General features: G+C 58.1%; 2 protein-coding genes across 4 annotated transcripts in view; one reads left to right on the forward strand and one right to left on the reverse strand.

The window, feature by feature from the left end:
- COL18A1 (collagen type XVIII alpha 1 chain) overlaps positions 1-14,549 on the forward strand; it is a 36,121-nt gene extending 21,572 nt beyond the window's left edge. For both annotated transcript variants that reach the window (XM_062642446.1, XM_062642438.1), the window contains 41 exons: positions 1,606-2,150; positions 4,929-5,012; positions 5,092-5,151; positions 5,307-5,424; positions 5,528-5,631; positions 5,713-5,739; positions 5,819-5,989; positions 6,083-6,109; positions 6,199-6,261; positions 6,345-6,431; positions 6,551-6,604; positions 6,684-6,833; positions 6,959-7,012; positions 7,173-7,217; positions 7,906-8,046; positions 8,131-8,202; positions 8,292-8,318; positions 8,422-8,466; positions 8,606-8,668; positions 9,007-9,042; positions 9,113-9,202; positions 9,279-9,308; positions 9,467-9,493; positions 9,605-9,667; positions 9,787-9,861; positions 9,953-9,988; positions 10,076-10,129; positions 10,354-10,428; positions 10,598-10,669; positions 10,851-10,893; positions 10,986-11,048; positions 11,132-11,175; positions 11,248-11,370; positions 11,464-11,608; positions 11,751-11,824; positions 11,916-12,044; positions 12,201-12,236; positions 12,785-13,057; positions 13,138-13,335; positions 13,591-13,706; positions 13,786-14,549. In XM_062642446.1, the coding sequence (XP_062498430.1) occupies positions 1,606-2,150; positions 4,929-5,012; positions 5,092-5,151; positions 5,307-5,424; positions 5,528-5,631; positions 5,713-5,739; positions 5,819-5,989; positions 6,083-6,109; positions 6,199-6,261; positions 6,345-6,431; positions 6,551-6,604; positions 6,684-6,833; positions 6,959-7,012; positions 7,173-7,217; positions 7,906-8,046; positions 8,131-8,202; positions 8,292-8,318; positions 8,422-8,466; positions 8,606-8,668; positions 9,007-9,042; positions 9,113-9,202; positions 9,279-9,308; positions 9,467-9,493; positions 9,605-9,667; positions 9,787-9,861; positions 9,953-9,988; positions 10,076-10,129; positions 10,354-10,428; positions 10,598-10,669; positions 10,851-10,893; positions 10,986-11,048; positions 11,132-11,175; positions 11,248-11,370; positions 11,464-11,608; positions 11,751-11,824; positions 11,916-12,044; positions 12,201-12,236; positions 12,785-13,057; positions 13,138-13,335; positions 13,591-13,706; positions 13,786-13,999 (3,953 nt within the window). In that variant the 3' untranslated portion in view covers positions 14,000-14,549. The remainder of the gene's footprint in view (positions 1-1,605; positions 2,151-4,928; positions 5,013-5,091; positions 5,152-5,306; positions 5,425-5,527; positions 5,632-5,712; positions 5,740-5,818; positions 5,990-6,082; positions 6,110-6,198; positions 6,262-6,344; positions 6,432-6,550; positions 6,605-6,683; positions 6,834-6,958; positions 7,013-7,172; positions 7,218-7,905; positions 8,047-8,130; positions 8,203-8,291; positions 8,319-8,421; positions 8,467-8,605; positions 8,669-9,006; positions 9,043-9,112; positions 9,203-9,278; positions 9,309-9,466; positions 9,494-9,604; positions 9,668-9,786; positions 9,862-9,952; positions 9,989-10,075; positions 10,130-10,353; positions 10,429-10,597; positions 10,670-10,850; positions 10,894-10,985; positions 11,049-11,131; positions 11,176-11,247; positions 11,371-11,463; positions 11,609-11,750; positions 11,825-11,915; positions 12,045-12,200; positions 12,237-12,784; positions 13,058-13,137; positions 13,336-13,590; positions 13,707-13,785) is intronic.
- Positions 14,550-15,143: 594 nt separating this feature from the next.
- On the reverse strand, positions 15,144-20,222 carry SLC19A1 (solute carrier family 19 member 1). Of its 2 annotated transcripts, none has more exons than XM_062601753.1 (6): positions 19,992-20,222; positions 17,600-17,897; positions 16,206-16,953; positions 15,804-15,996; positions 15,578-15,719; positions 15,144-15,476 (listed from the first exon to the last, which is right to left on the reverse strand). In XM_062601753.1, exons 2-6 carry the CDS (start codon positions 17,822-17,824, stop codon positions 15,285-15,287), a joined length of 1,500 nt encoding a protein of 499 aa, XP_062457737.1. In that variant the 5' UTR covers positions 17,825-17,897; positions 19,992-20,222; the 3' UTR covers positions 15,144-15,284. The 2 variants fall into 2 exon arrangements, with proteins under 2 accessions (XP_062457737.1, XP_062457743.1); XM_062601759.1 differs by lacking the exon at positions 19,992-20,222 and adding an exon at positions 18,842-18,969.
- Positions 20,223-20,347: the final 125 nt, after the last annotated feature.

Here is a 20,347-nt window from a genome sequence, read left to right on the forward strand (position 1 = left end):
CTTGGGAGGGACTGGGGGCTTTGGGGGAGCAGGGTGGGCACAGGGTAGATTGAGGGCACCAGGCTCAGGAGAGTTCTAAAGTTGCTGCTGTCTGGGTCCCTCTCCTGGGGCTGGCACTGGCACTGGGGCTTGGCAGAGGGAATGCTCCATGCGAGCAGGTACCCGCAGGCTTTGGAAGAGGCACCCAGGTTTCCATCTCCTCCCAAGAGACGTGTTTTCCTTCCAGGCTGGGCAAGGCTGGGCTGATTTCTTTGTGTTGTTCTTTTTGGGGTGGTTTTCATTCCTTCCTCAGCTTTTTAAAGGGCTCTGGAGGACAATACCTGGCTCCTGAGCATGGATGGAGGTTCCTGGCTGGTCCTCCAGAGCTCAGCACACCTCTGATACCTGCCATTGCTCACGTCAAACACCAGCGATGGAGTTGAGGACATTCAGTTGCCTCAGCCCCTGCTCCTGGCTTGGCTGGAATTCCTGGTGTTTCATTGCCAGGCTGGTTGGGTTTCCTTGCTCCTGGGAAATAGGGAGTTAAAGAGAACCCGGCTTGCTCACTCCCATTGAGTTGGCACCGGCCCCAGCGGTTGACATAGGAGAGGAGGAATCTGGCGCCCGGTGTGTGGGCGATGAGGATGTGTCTGCTGCCAAAGCAATGGGAGGCTCACCCCAGCCAGATGTTCGGGTGGAAGAGACCGTCCCGAGCAGAGCTTCCCGAGGCCAGCTCCAAATAGAGATCATCTGGGAAGCTGATGGGGAACGCCGGCTCCCCAGCCTCATTCCCAGGGTGTTGCTCAGGTTTATTCCCAGCTGGGGTGACCCAGCTTGTCATGGGATGATGTTGAGGGATCAGTGTGACCCCAGAGCTGGTATGGATGCAAGATGCTTCCTCCTCAGTTCAATGGTTGCTCAGCATCCTGGTGCTCCAGTAGCATCCTCCTGCTGCCTGCACAGTAGGCAAGATTCCTTTGGTCTTGTGGACCATGAGGATGAGCAGGGGCTGGAGCACCTCCCATATGGATACAGGCTGAGAACATTGGGGCTGTGCAGCCTGGAGAAGAGAAGCTGTGTGGAGACCTCAGAGCAGCTTCCAGTGTCTGAAGGGGGCTACAAGGATGCTGGAGAGGGACTCTTCATCAGGGACTGTAGTGATAGGACAAGAGGTGATGGGTTCAGACTGAAACGGGAAGCTCAGGTTGGAGATAAGGCAGAAGCTCTTCCCTGTGAGGGTGCTGAGGCGCTGGCACAGGGTGCCCAGAGAAGCTGTGGCTGCCCCATCCCTGGCGGTGTTCAAGGCCAGGTTGGACACAGGGGCTTGGAGCAACCTGCTCTAGTGGAAGGTGTCCCTGCCCGTGGCAGGGAGTTGGAGCTGGATGAGCTTTAAGGTTCCTTCCAACCCAAACCGTGCTATGGTTCTATGATCTCAGGTCTCTCATCTGTGTTTTGAGGTCCGGCAGCATTTAGGGAGTCACATCCAAACAGTGCATCTTGATGGGCATGGCTGTCTTGCCCAACTTGCAGGGCAGGCATGGCCAGTGGTGTCCCCCAAAGCAACTTGCTGGGATTGGCCATCCCCATTGAGCTGGCTGTGACTATCCCTTTCCTTTCATCTTGCAGAGAATCTGAGGGCCGAGGTTAGCCTCCTGGAGCTGATTGGAGACCCTCCCCCAGATGAGATCCTCAAGATCAATGGCCCTGACCACAACCCTGGCTATGTATTCGGCCCCAATGCCAACACAGGCCAAGTGGCGCGGTACCACCTTCCAAGCCCTTTCTACCGGGACTTTTCCCTCCTGTTCCACATCCAGCCCACCACCCCAAGGGCTGGAGTGCTCTTTGCTGTCACGGACACCTCGCAGAGCATCATCTATGTGGGTGTCAAGCTGTCGGAGCTGTGGGCGGGCAAGCAGCACATCATCTTCTACTACACAGAGCCGGGCTCCCCACGTTCATATGTGGCTGCCAACTTCACTGTACCCACGTTGCTCAACCAGTGGACGCGCTTTGCCATCAGCGTGGAGGAGGATGAAGTTATCCTCTACCTGGACTGTGAGGAGCATGAGAGGGTCCGCTTTGAGCGCTCTCCAGATGAGATGGAGCTGGAAGAAGGCTCTGGTCTCTTTGTGGCTCAAGCTGGAGGGGCCGACCCGGATAAGTACCAGGTAAGGCATCAGGGCATCCTAAGGAGCATTTCCAAGAAGCCTGGGTGAGGATGGAGGGATGTGAACCAACCTCTTTGCCCAGCAGCTGCTGTCTGTGTGTGTCCCTGAGGAAGGAGACATTGGAGATGGGGCTCAAAGGTGGCTTTTTGGTCTTGGGTCTTACCAGAAGCAAAGCAGGAGGAGGTGGGGTTGTGCTACAGCAGTTGCTATACGGAGCCTCTTTGGATGTCCCCATTGCTATAAATATCCAGCTCCTTCAGTGGAGGAGCTGGTAAAGTGCATCTCTTAGCTGGGAAAAACACTTGGATGGAGCATATCTTTATTGGGGTGGCGTCTGCAGGGAGGCTTCAGAGCACTGAGAGAAGGCGATAGCTCAGCTGTGATTGGGGCATGACTTACGTTCTAGATAAGATTGATGGGAAGCGTGGGAAAAATGCCCAGCATGCATGGAAATCCCCTGCAGTGACTGAGGAGAGGGGAGTTCAGGGTTGCACTGCCAGGTTTCTCCCATGATGATCAGGGTCTGCCCAGCAACAGAGGCCCTGGCAATGCTTTTCCCAGGGAAAAGCTCAGCTTAAACAGCATCTTAACTACCGATGCAATGGCAGGGAAATCTCCCCCGGGAAGCAGTTAATGATTGATTTTGCACTGGAAAATCAGGTTGGTCCCTTGAGGGTTCAAGAGCAACGTTTTGCTCTTGAAGAGCAATTGAACGTGCTGGGAGGGCTGGGTCATGGCTGTGGAGCAGCCCAGATGGTTTGGCACTATTCGGAAAGCAAAGCAACCACCCAGAGCAGAAAGAAAACCTCCACCCAGGCTTGCAACATCGCAGTCCCACTGCCCACCCCCAGTTTTCCCATGGGGAATAGCTGGCCATCAAGGGAAGGAAGCTGGCAGCCAGAGAGGGGAGCGTGATCTTGGACATCCCATTGGCATCTGACTGCCTCGTGGTGTTCCCATCTCCCTGGCTCACGTTATGTGGAACTAATGGGGCATCAGGCTGATTAAAACCTGGCCCTTGCTCAAGCCAGAGGAGGAGCTGCTGCAGGCAGGTGGAGAGGGGCTCCTCTGGCATCCATGCTTCTTCCCAAGGTGCCTTTATGCCAATGGCATGGAACCTGGAGGGGACAAAGCCTGCAGAAGACAGGCTTGGATGTGGCTTGGAGCAAGCTGCTCTAGTGGAAGGTGCCCCTGGTTGGAACTGGATGAGCTTTAAGGTCCCTTCCAACACAAACCAGTCTGGGATTCCATGATAGTTACTGCAAATAGGGTCTGGCAGGAGGGTTTGTTTGCAGCTGAATGCAGGATAACACCTACAGTGCCGCTGTTTACTGGGGCAAAAGACTTCAAAGTGCCTTTAGAACCATCCTCATAGGGATGCTTTGGGTCAGGCTGATTTCCAATGCCTCTGGTAAGTGCCAGGACCAGGAAGGCCAGGCTGGGGTGTTGCATTTATCAAAGCTTGGGCTTGCTGCTGGTGCTCAGTGGGGAGCAGAGGGGTGGAATAGAGATGCTGTCACCAGGGTTTGCTGCTGGAGGAGGTCACAATCTGGCTGGGGGGCATTTGCTGGTGGGAGTGTTTTATATATATATATATACACATATATATGTATATACATATACACACACATAGAAACATAATATAGCCATAATATGTTTATAATATATGATAGGTGTTTATCCTATAATAGATTTACAGGATGTTCACGTTATAATGTCACATCCAGCCTGGCTGAACTGCAGCTGCCCCTGATTCTTGTTTTCTTAACCCCATGGTGTTTCCTGAGAGCAGCTCTCCCTCCCAGATGTGACATGCTTTGCTTTCAAATGAGCCCAAATGTTATTGTAGGTGTCTCAGACAGAGAAGAGACAGAAAGCAAGAGCTATCTGCCCTCTCCAAGCTTGCTTCCCAGCATGGTTCCCTGCAGGGATCAGACGGATGGATGGGCAACATCCTATCCTGGCAGCATCCTCGTGTCCCACCCCAGCAGCAAGGACATTGCTTGCTGTGGGAGCCATGGGGTTCAGGCTGGTACCCAGATCCCAGCTGGGACAGCAATGCTGCCCCCCCCCCCCCCCCCCCGGCAGCTCAGCCACAGAACGAGGGGTGATGGGTTTAAAGTGAAACATAGAAAGTTCAGGTTGGATGTAAGGAAGAAGTTCTTTACTGTGAGGGTGCTGAGGTGCTGACACATGGTGCCCTATGTAAATACAGAGATTATGGAGTTTTTAAGTGTTCAAGGCCAGGTTGGACACAGGGGCATGGAGCAACCTGCTCTAGTGGAAGGTGTCCCTGCCTGTGGCAGGGGTTGGAACTGGATGAGCTTTAAGATCCCTTCCAACCCAAATCATTCCATGATTCTATGAGTGTTTGTCTGAGGGCAGCATCCTTAGGAAGGGATTTGTGTCAGTTCCTTGTATAAACAAGTGGCTTGGATGCGCACAGTGCTTGCAAAACCCCAATCAATGGTAATGAAGTGCAGCTCAGCCTAAGAAATACAAAACTGGAGGTGCCAGCAGCCCTTGCTTGGAGCAGAGAGAATGTCTGCAGCTGGGGAGCCCTCTGGAGAGGAGAAACAAGGAGCACTGCCAGAAAGATCCCTGTAAAAGCATGGATCCTGGCTGCTCCAGTGCTGGAGCTGGCACATGGCTTTACCATGCCATGCCAGTGGTGCTGGGAACTGAGGCTACATGGTTGGAAGCTCTCTGGGCTGGATGGATGCTGGATGCAGAGCACTCTGCACCGTGCAGAATGCCCTTGGCATGGTTTCCTTCCAGGGGGTCATTGTTGATCTGAAGCTACATGGGGACCCACGGGCAGCCGAGCGCCAGTGCGAGGAGGAAGAGGATGATGCTGAAGAGGTGAGTGCTTGCAGCTCATCTAAGGGCAGGCTTTGGGGGGCCGCTGCCCCCTGCTCCTGGCTCATCCCTTCTACTGCAGGCCTCCGGCGACTTCGGCAGTGGGGCAGAAGGTGGACACCAACCCTTGGGGAAGGTTGGGGTGAGTTGGTGCCTATAGGTGCTGTGCTCAATGAGCAGGACCCTATGGCTTTAGAGACATGAGGTGCTGAGATGCTCAATGGAGTCTCGGTACCCATCACTTTCGGGAAGGCACCAGGAGGTGAATGACACCGCAGTGTCCCCTTGTTGGCACAGGGTGTCCCAGGGCTGATGGTTGCCATCCCCGTCACCTCTCCCCCTGTTGTGGGGGGCAGTGGGGGCTCCCTGCAGCAAGCCGAGAGGACCAGAGAAGAGGAGACGCTCTCCAGGGGAGGTAATGCCGAGCAGCTTTCCCTTTCCCCCCATGGGCCACGCCAGCAGGGATGTGATGGGGTTGCCATCCCCCAGAACGACCACGTCCCTTTTCCCTCCCCCAGGCACTGGCTCCAGAGGTGACAAGGGGAAGAAGGGCGAACATGGCCTTAAAGGGGATGTGGGAACCAGCAGCATCATGGGGCCGGGTAGTGTGAAGGGCGAAAAGGTGGGTGAGATGCTGGAGGATGGAGGATGCTGGTGATGTGTCTGCATTTGATACCTGCATCTCTTTGTTGCTGTCCCGCAGGGGGAGAAAGGAGAGCTTGGTGTTAAGGTGAGCATCACTGCAGGAGCCAGGGTGAAGCCATGCACATCCCTGAGGATGTGCCATCCATCCCCATTTCCCTCCCCAGGGCAGCGCTGGCTTTGGCTACCCTGGCTCCAAGGGCCAGAAAGGGGAACCAGGGAACCCTGGTCCCCCTGGGACCCTATCCCGACATGCTGACAGCTTGGTGGTGGAGCAGGTCACTGGTCCCCCAGGACCACCAGGGAAGGATGGAGCCCCCGGCAGGGATGGAGAGCCTGTGAGTCAACTCCTTACACCTCAAACATCCCCTGTTCCCCTCCTCACTTCCCTATCTGCCTGCACACTGACCTTTTCCCTCTGCCATCTCTAGGGAGATCCTGGCGAGGACGGCAAACCAGTAAGTGTGTGGTGACAGGGTGATGGGGGCTGGCCCCATTTTTGCCTTGCCACACACGGACACCCCCCCCACCACCACCACCTTTACAGGGTGATATGGGGCCGCAGGGGTTCCCTGGGACGCCGGGGGAGCCTGGTATGAAGGGGGAGAAGGTGAGTGCTGACACTCACAACATGACACCGTCCCCCCTTCCCCTTGGATGTGCTTGCAAACCATGGCATCTCCTCTGTGTCAGGGTGAGCCAGGCATGGGGCCGAGGGGACCCCCTGGACCACCCGGCCCCCCAGGACCACCAGGGCCTTCCTCCAAGCATGACAAGCTGGTAGGTGCCCATGGGATAAGGATGGGGAAGCATCAAGCCCCAGTGCCATGGGATGCTGCTGACAGGTACCCTGACCCTGGTTGGTGATGCTTGACATCACCTTTGTGCTTCTCCCCAAGACCTTCATTGACATGGAGGGCTCTGGCTTTGGAGGTGACCTGGAGAGCCTGCGGGTGAGTGTGGATGAGTGCTTGTCCCACCGGCCGGGAATGCCGGGATGCGCTCAGTCCTTGTTCCCTCCTTCTCTTCCAGGGGCCGCGAGGGCCGCCCGGTCCCCCGGGGCCACCCGGCGTTCCTGGTTTGCCAGGGCAGCCAGGGCGGTTTGGGATGAACCACACGGACCTGCCGGGACCTCCAGGATTGCCAGGCAGGGATGGGATCCCCGGGCCCCCAGGACCAGTGGTAGGTGTAAGGGGTAGCCAAAGTGATCCATCCCATAGCAATGGGGCTGTAACTATGCCCTGCGGTGGTGCCCACTGGCCCATGAGGTTCTGCTGCGTTGGAGCCAGCTCCTGGGTGTCTTGTAGGGTCCTCCTGGAAGCGATGGGGCAGCTGGGCAGCCAGGGCCCAAAGGAGAGCGGGTGAGTGTCCCCTACCCCATATCCCCTTGGGAACACACCAGGGCTCCCAGACACCCCTGGTCCCAGCTCCCTCCATCCCCAGGTTGGGAAGCACCAACCCGCTCCTGGCTGGAGCTGAGCAGCATCTTCACACCCTCTTCTTCCTCCTCCTCCTCCACAGGGTGACGTGGGTGACCTCGGCCTCCCTGGCGCACCAGGACCCAAGGTACTGGAGGGGTTTCTTAAGGGGAGTTCCATGTGCAAGCTGCAGGTGCATGATGCTTGGGGGGAGTCACCTTGCACTGGAATGGGGAGAGGGATGCTGGCATCTGGGTTCCTCCCATAGCACTCCCCAAGGAAGCTGTGGCTGCCCCATCCCTGGCAGTGTTCAAGGCCAGGTTGGACACAGGGGCTTGGAGCAACCTGCTCTAGTGGAAGGTGTCCCTGTCCGTGGAACTGAATGAGCTTTAAGGTCCCTTCCAACCCAAACCAGGCTGGGATTCCATGATGCCGCATTTCTGAGTGTAGACGAGCCTCTTGTGGCCACCGTGCGCATTGCATGGGGAGCTGGAGCCAGCTGCGATGAAGGATGTCCATGCTGAGCAGTAGTGCCCCTTCCTACAAAGCCCCTCTACAGACAGGGAGCATCCATGTCCTGTCCGAGCGGGTGGTCTGGGGATGTGGGAGGGAATGCGCTGCTTCTCCTGTTTCAGTTTGAACCCATCACCCCTTGTCCTATCACTGCAGTCCCTGATGAAGAGTCCTTCCCCAGCATCCTTGTAGCCCCCTTCAGACACTGGAAGCTGCTCTGAGGTCTCCCAGCAGCTTCTCTTCTCCAGGCTGCACAGCCCCAATGTTCTCAGCCTGTTTCCATATGGGTTGTTCTCACCTTGTTTTCCTTATTCCCTTTGCAGGGCAGCAAGGGAGAAATGGGACCAGCAGGAATCCCAGGAGAACCAGGCTTAGCTGGTCTTCCTGGGCCCATGGGACCCCGTGGACCACCGGGACCCCCCGGCCCCCCAGGACCACCAGGGCCAGGCTACGAGGCTGGATTTGTAAGTGATGACCCCAGTGATGAAGGGTGATGGAATGGAGCTGGGGATGGACATGGCTCAATCCCTTCTCCCCCTCCAACCTAGGGTGACATGGAGGGCTCGGGGCTGCTGTTTGCCAGTGGCTCCCCTGGACCACGTGGACCTGAAGGACCACAGGTAGCTCTGTGCTTCCCTCCTCTCCTCCCTAGAGCATCATGTCCCTTCCCACCACCCAGTCCTTATGGACCCCTTCTTGTTGTTTGCAGGGGGTGCCAGGACTGCCAGGGGTGAAGGTGAGGAGCTCCTCAAACACCTTCTTCACCCAGCTCAATCCTTGCAGGATGCCCATGGGCAGGCTGTGGGGATGCACCTGCTTTGACACCTCTTTCCTTGTAGGGGGAGGCTGGCAGCCCTGGGCAGCCTGGTTTGCCAGGACCAAAGGTAGGAATGCCAGGAGATTGCGATGAGCTGTGAGAGAGCACTTGGATTTGCGGGACATCAGGCAGCATCCCTGTGCTCCCCATCCCTGCTGGGAGGATGCTCCATTCTGCGTCTCACCCTTTCCTGCATCTCCTTGCAGGGAGATGCTGGTGCTCCTGGTGTGGATGGCCGCCCTGGCCTGGAGGGCTTCCCTGGACCACAGGTAGGGAGCATCAGCACCCCTTTCCATCAGCCCCCTCACTTCATCCTTTATCACTTGCAGCAGCTCCATCCCCAGCAGCCAAAATCCAACCCCATCTATGCCTTTAGCTGTTCTGCTCCAAGACCAGGCTCACCTTGTGCTTAGGATCCTGTCCCCATCATCTTGTTGCCCTGCCCACCACTATCTCCATGTGGGAACATGCCAGCCTGGTCCTTGCAGGCAGAGGTGGTGGTGATGGTGATAGCCTGAATGTCTTTGCTGGGTGCAGGCAGGAGTAGGGGGATCTCCACTGTGAGGTGCTGAGTGAGAAGCTCATCCCTGCCTGCTTCTCCTTACAGGGACCCAAAGGTGACAGAGGCAGCCCTGGCGAGAAGGTGGGTGACACTGGGACACTGGGGACAGGCACTTGGTGGCATGGGCACTGATGGCTTGTGTCTTCTCTAGGGAGAGCGTGGCCAAGATGGTGTGGGGCAGCCTGGTCCCCCTGGCCCCCCTGGTCCCCCTGGGCAGGTCATTGGTGTCTCAAATGAAGATGTAAGTGAGGGCTCCGGGGGGGGACAGACCGAGAGACATCACAGGGTGAAGAACCCCATTTTGTCTTCCTTTCCAGAAGTCTTTGATGGCTTTTCCTGGTCCAGAGGTAGGTGCTTTCCCACCACCCATTCCCATTGGAGGAGGGCACTGCTTCCTTTGGGAATCATTGAACAGCTTGGGTTGGAAGGCACCTTCCAAGCGCATCTAGTCCAACCCCAAAGGGAAGAGGGATTTGCTCTTAAGCATCTCTGCTTCCCTCCGCAGGGCAGACTGGGTCATGCTGGCTTCCCGGTGAGTCCCTGGCAGGGTTGGGGACCACAGGGGTGAAAGCAAGCTTTGGTGATGCTTTCAAGGGGGTTTGGTGGGTTGGGACTGATACAGGCTCTGTGCTCCTCACTGCAGGGCCCAGTGGGACCGAAAGGAGACAGGGGTGCAACTGGTCCCCAGGGCATTCCAGGGTTGAAGGTAACTGCTCCAGGTCACCTCTGCCTGGTCCCCCATCCTGCTTGGGTGCCGGTGATGATGCTATGGGAGGGGAGACCCTCATCCCTGCGTCTCCCCTCGTGCCTCCTCCTTTCTTACAGGGGGAGAAGGGGGAGCCTGGTGTCATCATCAGCCCCGATGGGACTGTGGTCACAGCAAAGGTGAAAGGAGAAAAGGTGGGTGCACTGCAGGAATGGGGGCACATCCCATGGGATGGGTGGCAGGAGGGCCCAGTGGTGATGCCCTTTCCCACTCCACTATCCACAGGGGGAACCGGGGCTACGAGGACCAGTAGGACCCTCTGTAAGTCACCATCAGCCATCCCCATCCTCCTTTTATCCCATGGGAGTGTCCCTGCTCTGAGCATCCTCATCTCCTGTCTTCTTCCAGGGTCCCCAGGGACGAGCAGGGATGAAGGGAGAGATCGGCTTTCCGGGCAGACCCGTAAGACCTGCTCCTGGTTTGTTTGTCCCCTCGGCCATTGCCTCCTCCACCGTGTCCCCCCATCCCATTTGCACATCCTGCATCCCAATCTCTGCCATGTCGCTGAGGGTCAGGTTGATGCTGGGGTGCTGGAGATGATGCTGGGGTGCTGGAGGTGAGGCCATAGTGCTGGAAGTGACACTGGGAGGGGAATGATGCTCATCCTTGTGCTGCTCATCCAACAGGGACGTCCTGGAATGAATGGGTTGAAGGGTGAGAAGGGGGACCCCGCAGATGTCAGTGGCATGATGGGCTTGAGGGTGAGCATCACTGAGCCCCCCACCCTGGGTACACACACTGAGGGGCTCCCTACGGACCCCAGTCCAATGACTCTTCCTCGGGGACTGATTGCCCCTCGATGGCCTTTGGTGTCCCTCTGTGGGGAGAGCCCATCTTGCAGGACCCTGACACAGCTTCTCTCCCCACCAGGGTCCCCCAGGACCCCCAGGGCCCCCAGGCCCCCCCGGGGCCCCTGGCAGCATAGTGTATGACAGCAGCAATGTGAGTAACAACATGGGCATGGTGATGGGAGGGATGCTGAGGGGTGGTCACCAGGTTCTCCCCCCCCAGTGCCCCTTGCCTGGCTGGATGGGATGGAGGATGCTCCAGTGGCATCCAGAGTGTGGGACTGGATCAGAATCACACTGAGGATGCTGCAGCCACTTCCTTTGCATTCCCACAGGCCTTCAGTGACTCTGGGCATCCCGTGCTGCCAGCCTTCCCTGGTAAGGGGGTGTCTCTCTCCTGGTACCCCCAGCAGGGTGGTACCTCCATTAGAGATGGAATGATGGGATGACATCTCTGCTGCTCTATGCAGGTTTCCACCAGTTCCCAGGACAAAAGGGAGAGAAGGGTGATACTGGACCCCCAGGACCCCCAGGTAGGTGACCAGTTCCCATAGGGCAGAGGTGGGCAGGGGGTGGCTCATGCCCATCCTTTCCTTTCCTTCTCCCTTCTCCACAGGCCACTTCCCCTATGACCCCAGTCACTTCGGTGCCAACCTGCGGGTAAGCCCTTTGCCCACCTATGAGTACTGGCTGCACCCCAAATGCCCACCCTAAGGCTGTGCCGTCCTGCAGGGTGACAAGGGGGATGCAGGTCCCAAGGGTGAGAAGGGCGAGCCGGGCAGCACACCCATCTACAGCCCCAGCCTCTCCGGGCTGCCAGGACCCCCAGGGCCCCAGGGCTACCCCGGCCTGCCGGTGAGTACCCCATGGTGCAGGGATGATGGGGGCATGCGGGCCAGAGGCGCCCCTGGGTGCTTTGCTCCAGCGATGCTCTCTCGCACTGCCTAGGGTCCCAAAGGGGACAGCATCGTTGGCCTGCCAGGGCCTCCTGGACCGCAGGGCCCCCCTGGAATCGGCTATGAGGGGAGGCAGGGCCCTCCTGGCCCTCCTGGCCCCCCTGGTCCACCGTCCTTCCCTGGTCCCCATAGACAAGGTGAGTACCTTCCCCATAGCGCCCCCAGCATCCCACCGTCCTTCCCTGGTCCCCATAGACAAGGTGAGTACCTTCCCCATAGCACCCCCAGCATCCCTACCCATGCTGCAGCTTTCTCCATCTCCCCTTCTTCCCCCACCAGCTATGAGCATCCCTGGACCCCCTGGACCACCGGGACCCCCTGGACCACCAGGCAGCAGTGGGATGTCATTGGGGGTGAGGCGGAGCTCTGGGCAGGGAGGTGGTTGCCATCCATCGGCCGAGCCCTGATCCCCATCACCACCACCACTGTGCTCTGTGCCCGCAGCTCCGCACCCTGCCAACTTACCAGGCGATGCTGAGCACCGCGCAGGACCTGCCCGAGGGCAGCCTCATCTTCCTCAGTGACCGGCAGGAGCTCTACGTGCGCCTGCGTGGTGGCATCCGCCGTGTCCTGGTGAGCTGGGATGGGACCCATTGGGGTGGCACTAGCACAGGGCGCTGCAGGCGGGTTTGGGGAGGTCTATGGGTGGGAGGGTGGGGGGGGGTCCATGGGGGGGGGTGGGGGGGAGGAAAGTGGGCAGCTGGGATTTGATGTGCTTCTGCCTTGCAGCTGGAGGAGCATACCGTGATGCCCAGTTCAGCTCTGGTGAGTGCTTGTCTTCCAGCTCCATCTTTCATCCCCATCCTCATCCTATCCCTGACTGTCTCCATTTACAACCATCTCCAGCCCCATCTCCAACCATCACCATCCTCAGCTTGAACCATCCCCATGCCATTCCCATCTCCATCCCCAACCATCTCCATGCCGTTCCCATCTCCATCCATCCCCAGCCATCTCCATCCTGCATCTCTATCCTCACCCCCAACCATCCCCATGCCATTCCCATTTCTGTCCTTAGCCATCTCCATCCCCAGCCATCCCCCACCATCTCCACCTCCATCCTCATGCCATTCCCGTCACCATCTCCATCCATCTATATCTCCAACCATCTCCATCCCCAGCTCCAAACATCCCCATGCCATTATCATCTTCATCTCTATTCATTCCCAACCATCTCTATCTCCAATCATCTCCATCCCCAGCTCCAACCATACCCATTTCCATCTCCAACCATCTCCACCTCCAACTGCATCTCCATCCTCACCCCCACCGGGGGCATCACCACCCTCACCCCATGTCCCCTCCCTCTCCAGGACAACGAGGTGTACGACAAGCTGCCCAGCATCCACTACAGCGGCCCTCAGCCCGCTTTGCAGCCCCGTGGTCCCCTGCATCCCCTCCACAATCACAGTCCCCCTCCTACCGCCCGACCCTGGCGCGGGGACGAGGTGGTGGCCAACCAGCACCGCCTGCCCGAGCAGCCCCTGCTCCATCACCAGCACGAGCTCCTCAACAGCTACTACATCCATCGCCGCCCGGATCCAGCCCCGGTGGCTGCCCACGTGCACCAGGACTTCCAGCCTGCTGTGAGTGCTGCCGGAGGCGAGGCGATGCGATGCTCTTGGTTGATGAAGCCATGTCCCTCAATGTGTTCCCCTCTTGGCAGCTTCACCTGGTGGCTCTCAACACGCCGCTGAGCGGTGGCATGCGTGGCATCCGCGGGGCTGACTTCCAGTGCTTCCAACAAGCCCGGCAGGTTGGGCTGACCGGCACCTTCCGCGCCTTCCTGTCCTCCCGCCTGCAGGACCTCTACAGCATCGTGCGCAGGGCTGACCGTGCCACCGTGCCCATTGTCAACCTCCAGGTACGTGCGTGCTCCTGTCCCCTTCCCAACAGCACCCCCCATGCACCCCCATCCATCTGCATGGCAGTGAGCATTCAGGTTGGATGGGAAATACTCTAGTGGAAGGTGTCCCTGCTCATGGCACGGGGCTGGAGCTGGATGGGCTTTAAGGTCCCTTCCAACCCAAACCAGGCTGGGATGCTATGAAGATTGTGCAGAGCTCCGATGATGCTCCTATGATGCCCCTTCTCCCTTCTTTCTCCATCCCCCTGCCAGGATGAAGTGCTCTTCACTAACTGGGAAGCCCTTTTCACGGGCAGTGGGGCTCCGCTGCGAGCCAGTTCCCGCATCCTCTCCTTCGACGGCCGGGATGTCCTGAGGGATGCAGGATGGTGAGTGCCGGGGAAAAGAGGGGAGATGGGGTCTGGACTGTGTGGGGCAGCAGCAGCTCCCCACCTTCCTCCTTTGCAGGCCCCAGAAGAGTGTCTGGCATGGCTCAGATGCCAAGGGCCGGCGCTTGCCCGAGAGCTACTGTGAGACGTGGAGGACAGAGGAGAACACAGCCACTGGGCAGGCTTCCTCCCTGGGCTCCGGGAAGCTGCTGGAGCAGAAGGCCAGCAGCTGCCAACACACCTTCATCGTGCTCTGCATTGAGAACAGCTTCATGACCGCTGCCAAAAAGTGATACCCTCCTGTCCCCTGGGTACCCCGCATCTCCCCAGGGAAGGTTCGGCCAGCCCAGCACCCCCGTGGTCCTCAGGCCCCACATGGCCTTGCCCCGCAGGGTTTGCTTCTCCCACAGACCAAAGAGATCATCATCATCATCATCATCACCCTCGGTTGGCAGGGGTTTGCAGGGGGTCAGGTTGCCTTCCTCCTCCTCTGGCTCCACTTCTAACCCTAATATTTAACCACTTTAGCTTGTGTCCCCCAGCCTGCTCAGATGCTCTTTCCAGGGGGATGTGGTGTGTCCTCCTGGAAAGCCTACAGGGGTTCTCTGACCGTCCCCCCAGCCCCATGCTGTCTTCACCAGGAGCTTGGGGTTGGACCCAAGAAGAAGAAGGGTTCTTCTTCACCCATCCCTGATGCTGAGGCCATGGAGTCTTCTCCAGCCAAAACCCCAGCATCCCACCCAAGCAAGGGACCATCCCATGGCAGTGCCAGGGCTCCCCACAGATGGTCTCCATCCTACCAAGGCAAGGACCATCCCACCCAGTCCCCCATCATCATCATCCTCACCTACACCTCCCAGCCAGAAGATGCGGGGGGGCACCATCCCCTCCATGCACCCCACACCAGCACAGGGGGGGACTGGGTCAATGGGGTGGCCCCAATGTGGGGCCAGGTGTGCCCTTAGCATGTGTTTACATGCAGGTGTGGTGTTGAGGGCAGGCACTGCCATCGCCCTCCCCTTCCCCAGCACCAGCTTTGCTGCACGCTAAGGGCTGAGGTGCAGCAAAGCTGCTTTGAAAGGGGGGTGGGCAAACCTAAGGTGCTAAAGAACAAAAAGACGAGATCCATTTGTAACTAGCTTTTTTTTGTTATTATACGGGACTTCTTACCATAAAAGCTGTGTGATGAGTCACACAGTCTCTATTTCTTACAGTCTACTGTATTTTGTGTCATTAATGCAATTTAAAGCCTGTGGATTGGTTTGGTTTTGTGTCAGTTGTGTCCTATAAACCATTTTCTAAAGGCACTGAATAAAGAAACGTTATCCTCTCGTAGGCTGGCTCTGCACGATGATGGGGAGGTGATGGCCAGGAGAACCACTGCACCCCATCCATATAGCCCTGTGTGGTCACAAGTGATGGCAGCCATGGGCATCCTGCTTATGTTTGTGGCCGGGGAGGACCACAGCCCTTCCAAAAACAGGTCCCAAGGGGTTGTGTCCACCACGGATCAATGGTGGGACATCAGTCTATGCTCACGCGGCCAAGACCCAACCACGGTGGTTGCGGCGCCAGCGCTCAAGCTCGCAAAGCACCAGCATCCAGCCTCTGCTCCTGTGCTGGTGGCACCTCTGCGGGGACCTGGCATGGTTCGTTGGCCAACGCCAGCTCTCCTGGCTGCTTGCGGCGGCTGTACCGGATGCCCACACCAACAGCTGCCAGCAGGTAGGTCACCGCCAGCAGCGTGAAGTAGCCAAAATACACATAGAACTGTAAGAGAGGAAGGGTGGAGAGGACCACGCTTGCAGCCCCCACCTTCATCCCACACCATTAAGGTACCACCTCCATCCTAGATGCTTCCCCATCCCTACCTGGGGATGCACAGACAAGCCCAAGCCCCTCTTGTCAGCCACAATGATGGTGATGATGGTCTTCAGCACCGTGGCGAAGAAGGTGTTGACCCCGAAAACGAGCGCGCAGAGCTCCTTGGAGAGGGACATAGCAATCTGGAAACTGGGGAAGAGATGGAGCACCAGTGAACCACCAGTACCAGCCCCATTGCTGGGGTGGAAGTGGGTCTCTATGGATACCACGCACATGGCAATGGGCACTAGGAACTGGTAGGAGCTGCGGAAGAGGACGTAGGCAGCGTAGCACAGCCAGATGTTGCTGGTGGTGTTCATGAGCAGCAGTAATCCTGCCTGGAAAGCCGTCACCATCCCGATCACCAGCTCCGACCACAGTGTCCAGCGGATCTTCAAGTAGCCAGCAGCGAAGGAGGCAACAGCCCCTGGAGAGAGGATGAAGGATGCTGTAAACACCTCACCAGCATGGGACCACCTTACATCCCCCAGCCTAATGATGCTCACCCTATTACCTTTATCAAAACACCCCCAAAACGCCATGAAGACCTGCCATTCCCAGGGATGCAGCAGGACAGTGGAGTTCCCCCCAGCATTGCCACACATCCCGCACTGTCCCTAACAATGCAAGCATTACCCAGCAGAGTGGATGCAGCATCCACCCCTCCATTGTACACACGGCGGTTGTCCGTGGCCGGGTAGATCTCATTCCAGAGGATCTGCACGTAGTACAGCATCAGGTAGTAACCAGCTGAGTTGAAGACCCACCACAAGGACCAGAGCCGAAGCTGGGGCTGCTTGGCCAGCGCTCCCACCTCCCGCAGCATCCGGCACAGTGCAATGTCCCTCCATCCCTTTGTCCCCCTGCCACCATCCCCCCCTGCCATCTTGTCCATCTCAGTGGGTGCAGCCCCATCCACAGCCCTATCAAGATGATTGAAGAAGAGGCTGCGGCGGGGCTGCTTGAGGAAGAGGGTGAGGATGAAGCCAAAGCTGACGAAGACCAAGGAGACGTAGTTGAGGCTGAGGAAGGAGACATTGCCCAAGCTGATGCAGAGCTGGCCCAGCACCGAGCTGGTGAAGACACCCAGGAGGACAGCGGAGCGGGAATAGCTGGCCATACGCTGGTAGCGGGATGGAGCGACGAGGGAGAAGATGTAGGAGGAGTAGGCGATGCGGGCGGCCATAGTGATGCCGTAGAAGAACTCCATCAGCTGCATGGCCAGGACAGAGGTACCCAACACCAGCAGCAGCCAGATGGAGATGTGGCTCAGGCTCTGCAGCACCAGCACCGGCTTGTAGCGCAAGTAGTCCGTCAGTAGGAAGGTGGGTACCAGCACGGCCATGTAGGAATAGGTCAGCACCGGTGTGATCACGTTGGTCACCTGCAACGTGCAAGGAGGGGATGAGCATGGCCATGACATCCCCAGCATAGGAACAAGCCACTGACCCCCCTCCTCTGTAAGGAATGTGGTTCCTGGAGCTCTCAGCTGGGTGCACGGCTAAGACTTGGCCCCCTTCCATGCTGGGAACGTGGAGTTCCCACAGACACAGCAGCCTGCTGGGACTGGAGCCAGCATCCCCTGGTCAGGGGACAACAGCATGGGGCCCCTCCTCATCTAACCCCATCATTGCCATCAGCTCAGCAGTGCTCAGCTCTGTGTTCCCAAATGTGCACCAGCATGGGAGGGTCTCCCTTAATGGGATAGGGCTTTAGCATCTCCCCCCATAACTGGTTGCGAGCCTGGGGACAAGGCTTTTAATACTGGGGAAAGTTGAGCTTGGGACTTAAGGGTCAGGGCTCCCTTGCAGTGTGGTGGCACAGAGTTCCCTTGCAGAATGGTGGCACAGGGACATGCTGCCAGCCAGATCCATACCACATCACCTTCTCTCACCTCCATCCCCAGCACATGCCCCGTTGCCTGGAATGTGGCACCCCTCTGCACCCCAGGACCACAGGAGGATGCTCTGGCCAGCCCCAGGGTGATGAAAGGGGGGACACCAGAGGGGAACAGGCTATCTGTGGCTCACCTCTGCCTGTGTGAAGTTCTTATCAGGCCCCAAGAGATAGGGGGTGATGAAGCTCTCCCCAGGCCGTATCTGTGTCATGAAGCCATAGAAGCAGAGGTAGAAGACTTGTAGCTTCCAATGCTGGTCCGGTGCAGCCTCCGATGCCGGCTTTTTGGCATCCTCATCCTTCTTGGGCATGGCTCCACCAGCTCTGCAGCAGGACAGCAGTGTTATCCCGGGGACCATCAGCTAGATGAGCTTTGTGGGCAGCCCATTGCAGGCGCGCTCCGATGCATCGAAAGCCACGTCGCTGCAGTTCCTGGGGAGAAAGCAGCCTTTGGCACAGGCTCAAATTCCTCTATAATCACAAGGCAAATAAACAGCACTACCTTCTCCCCAGGAGATGTTCTTGCAAGAGGAAAAGCAGGCTTACAAGTTCTTGCAAGTTCTTGCAAGCGGAAAAGAGGAAAGATGGGGGGCCTGTTTCAGGCAGCATTTGGGCACCTCCTCTCAAAGAGCCTGGATGCAGGAAGCACCTGGGTTTGCTTCCTCGGCTCCCATCATCTTCTCCTCCCTTTTAGGAGCCAGTGAGTTGGGGTTTACCCCCTCTCTGAAGCAGAGTTGCAGACCCAGAGGTGGAGGGATGCAGATACCCCACGCCAGGGGTGCTCCGGAGGGAGATGGTGCTGGTTCTGAAAGTGAGTTCATGTGCACACTGGGTATGGGGCCGCCCGTGTTAGACACCATAGGCTTGTGGCTGCCCCTTTGTTCTCCCCTGGTGGGATGCAGTGCTCACACAGCATCACCCAGCGTGGGGAGGATGCAAAGCGCCACAAAGGTTCATGGTCTGGAGGGGGATTAAATGCTTAAATCCTAAGATTTATCCATAGGAAAGCTGGCAGTGCTGGGGAGGCCTGATCAGTGGTCACGGGATGAAGGCAGGGACTGGGCGTCCTCCTACGTGCTCCCTACTCCCACAACTGCTTTTTGAGCCATAAAATCCCTGTGTGCCAATCCACGCCATGGGAGCAAGGTCTAGAAACCCAATGACCCTTCTGATTGCAGAGCAACTAATCATGGCCATTAAATAACAAGTCCATGGTCCCAGCCCACGCCCCTACCACTGCCATCTTGCGTGATGAGAACCCCCTTCCACATAACACAAGCAACTAATGGGGAGAAGAGAAGAGGTGGGAGAAAGCTGGGAAAAGCTGGCCACAATCAGAACCAGCAGCAGGAAGCAGGGTGCCTGTGAGGACTCACTGCTCCAGTGGCATTCCCATGGGATTTCAGCATGTAAGCATTGCCAAAACAAGCTCACAGCCAGGCAAAATAGGGGGGTAAATAACCCTTAAATAGGTCCCTGGGCTACAAGGCTTATTGGGTGCTTGCTGGTCCTGGAAGGGGCTCTGTGCCAGGAAGAGCAAGGAGCAATGGCTAAGCCCCCACTGAATGCCCACCCCAGCCCTGCACTGTGCCCTCCTGGACTATGCCCCATTCCCACTTATCCTGCTCGGATGTGAGTGATCGCCATCTCCAGCAGAGACTCTCGGGAAGGGGGGGGGTCATGCAATGGGATCCCAATGGGCTGTTGTCTACCTTCCACTCCAAACTGCTCCCCATTTCCTTTCACATCCATGTGGGATGGATGTTTCCCTGACCCAAAGGAAACCATGTGCCCTAAAGCCAGTTCTGTGTGAGTGCCCTGGTGCCATCATCCCCTGGGGTGCTGGCTCTGAACTCACGGCACGTGTGTCCGTGCACATGCAGGTAGCCCAAGCCCCGAACCCATTCATCCAGACCCATCCCCCTGACCCATCCGCTGCTCCCAGGGAAGCGGATGCAGATCCCAAGGGACGCTCCCGGCTCGGTGCTGTTCTCCCTCCCGAACAGAGGGTGCAGGGCACGGGCAGTGTGAACCTGACCGCTGGGTTATCATGCTGTGACCTTGACAAGGGATCGCCATCATGCGCTTGTCAACCCGCGGCCACGAGCTCCGGCACAGCTCCTCACAGGAGCCAAAGCCACCAAGGGACAGAGGGGACAGGACCAAAAGGGGGGACATAGGGGCATGCTCTCCCCATAGCCACATGTTGGTGGCACCGCTAAAGCGTGACATATATAGTGGGGAAGCCACTGAGGCGATGGGGGTGTTTTGGTCCATAAAACAAAGTGGGAATCTCCCCAGAATACATCCTCATCCACTGTGTGGGCACTTCTCTGCATCCTCGCCGCCCCCAACACCCTGCTCCTTCGAGAAGGGATAGGGGTACACATGAAAGAGGGGGACCGTGGGGGCACCCCACATCCCGAGCGGCAGCCGGTGGGCACCCGCATCCCCGCAGGTACCCCGGGTGCTGCAGCACAGCGGGTACCGCAGCACCCCGTACCCCCGCAGCCCCCGGGGCCGTACCTGGGGGGCAGTGGGCATGGAAGCGGCGGGCCCGGGCACGGCGCGGGGGGTCTCGTGGCTCCCTATGGTCCTGCTGAGAGCCGGATCCGCAGCGAGGAGGAGGAGGAGGAGGAAGAGGAGGAGGATGTCGGAGGGAATGGGGGGGCACTCAGAAAACGTGGCCGTGCCCCAAGCGCGGTGCAGCGTGGGGACTACAATCTCCACAGTGCAGCGGGCAGGAGGAAGGGGAGGAGGAGGAGGAGGAGGAAGAGGAGGAGGACGAAGAGGAGGAGGAGCCGGAGCCCGGCCAGCCCGTGTAGGGCAGCGCCAACGCTCTCCGCGTGTGCTTGTGTATCCGACACATGGAGGGGGGTAAG

The sequence above is a fragment of the Pezoporus occidentalis genome, unplaced genomic scaffold (assembly GCF_034315485.1).
Source record: "Pezoporus occidentalis ecotype Australia unplaced genomic scaffold, CSIRO_AGI_Poc_V1 ctg118, whole genome shotgun sequence".
Classification (NCBI taxonomy): domain Eukaryota; kingdom Metazoa; phylum Chordata; class Aves; order Psittaciformes; family Psittacidae; genus Pezoporus; species Pezoporus occidentalis.

Bases quoted from the DNA above. Each gene is read 5' to 3' on its own strand.
- SLC19A1 (XM_062601753.1), bottom strand. From the start codon at position 17,824: ATGGTCCCCGGGATAACACTGCTGTCCTGCTGCAGAGCTGGTGGAGCC. The intron at 15,720-15,803 runs GTGCGTGGTATC...TCTCTTCCCCAG, and splicing joins TTCCTAGTGCCCATTGCCAT to TTTCCAGATTGCTATGTCCC. The intron at 15,477-15,577 runs GTAGGGATGGGG...CCTCTCTTACAG, and splicing joins GCTTGTCTGTGCATCCCCAG to TTCTATGTGTATTTTGGCTA.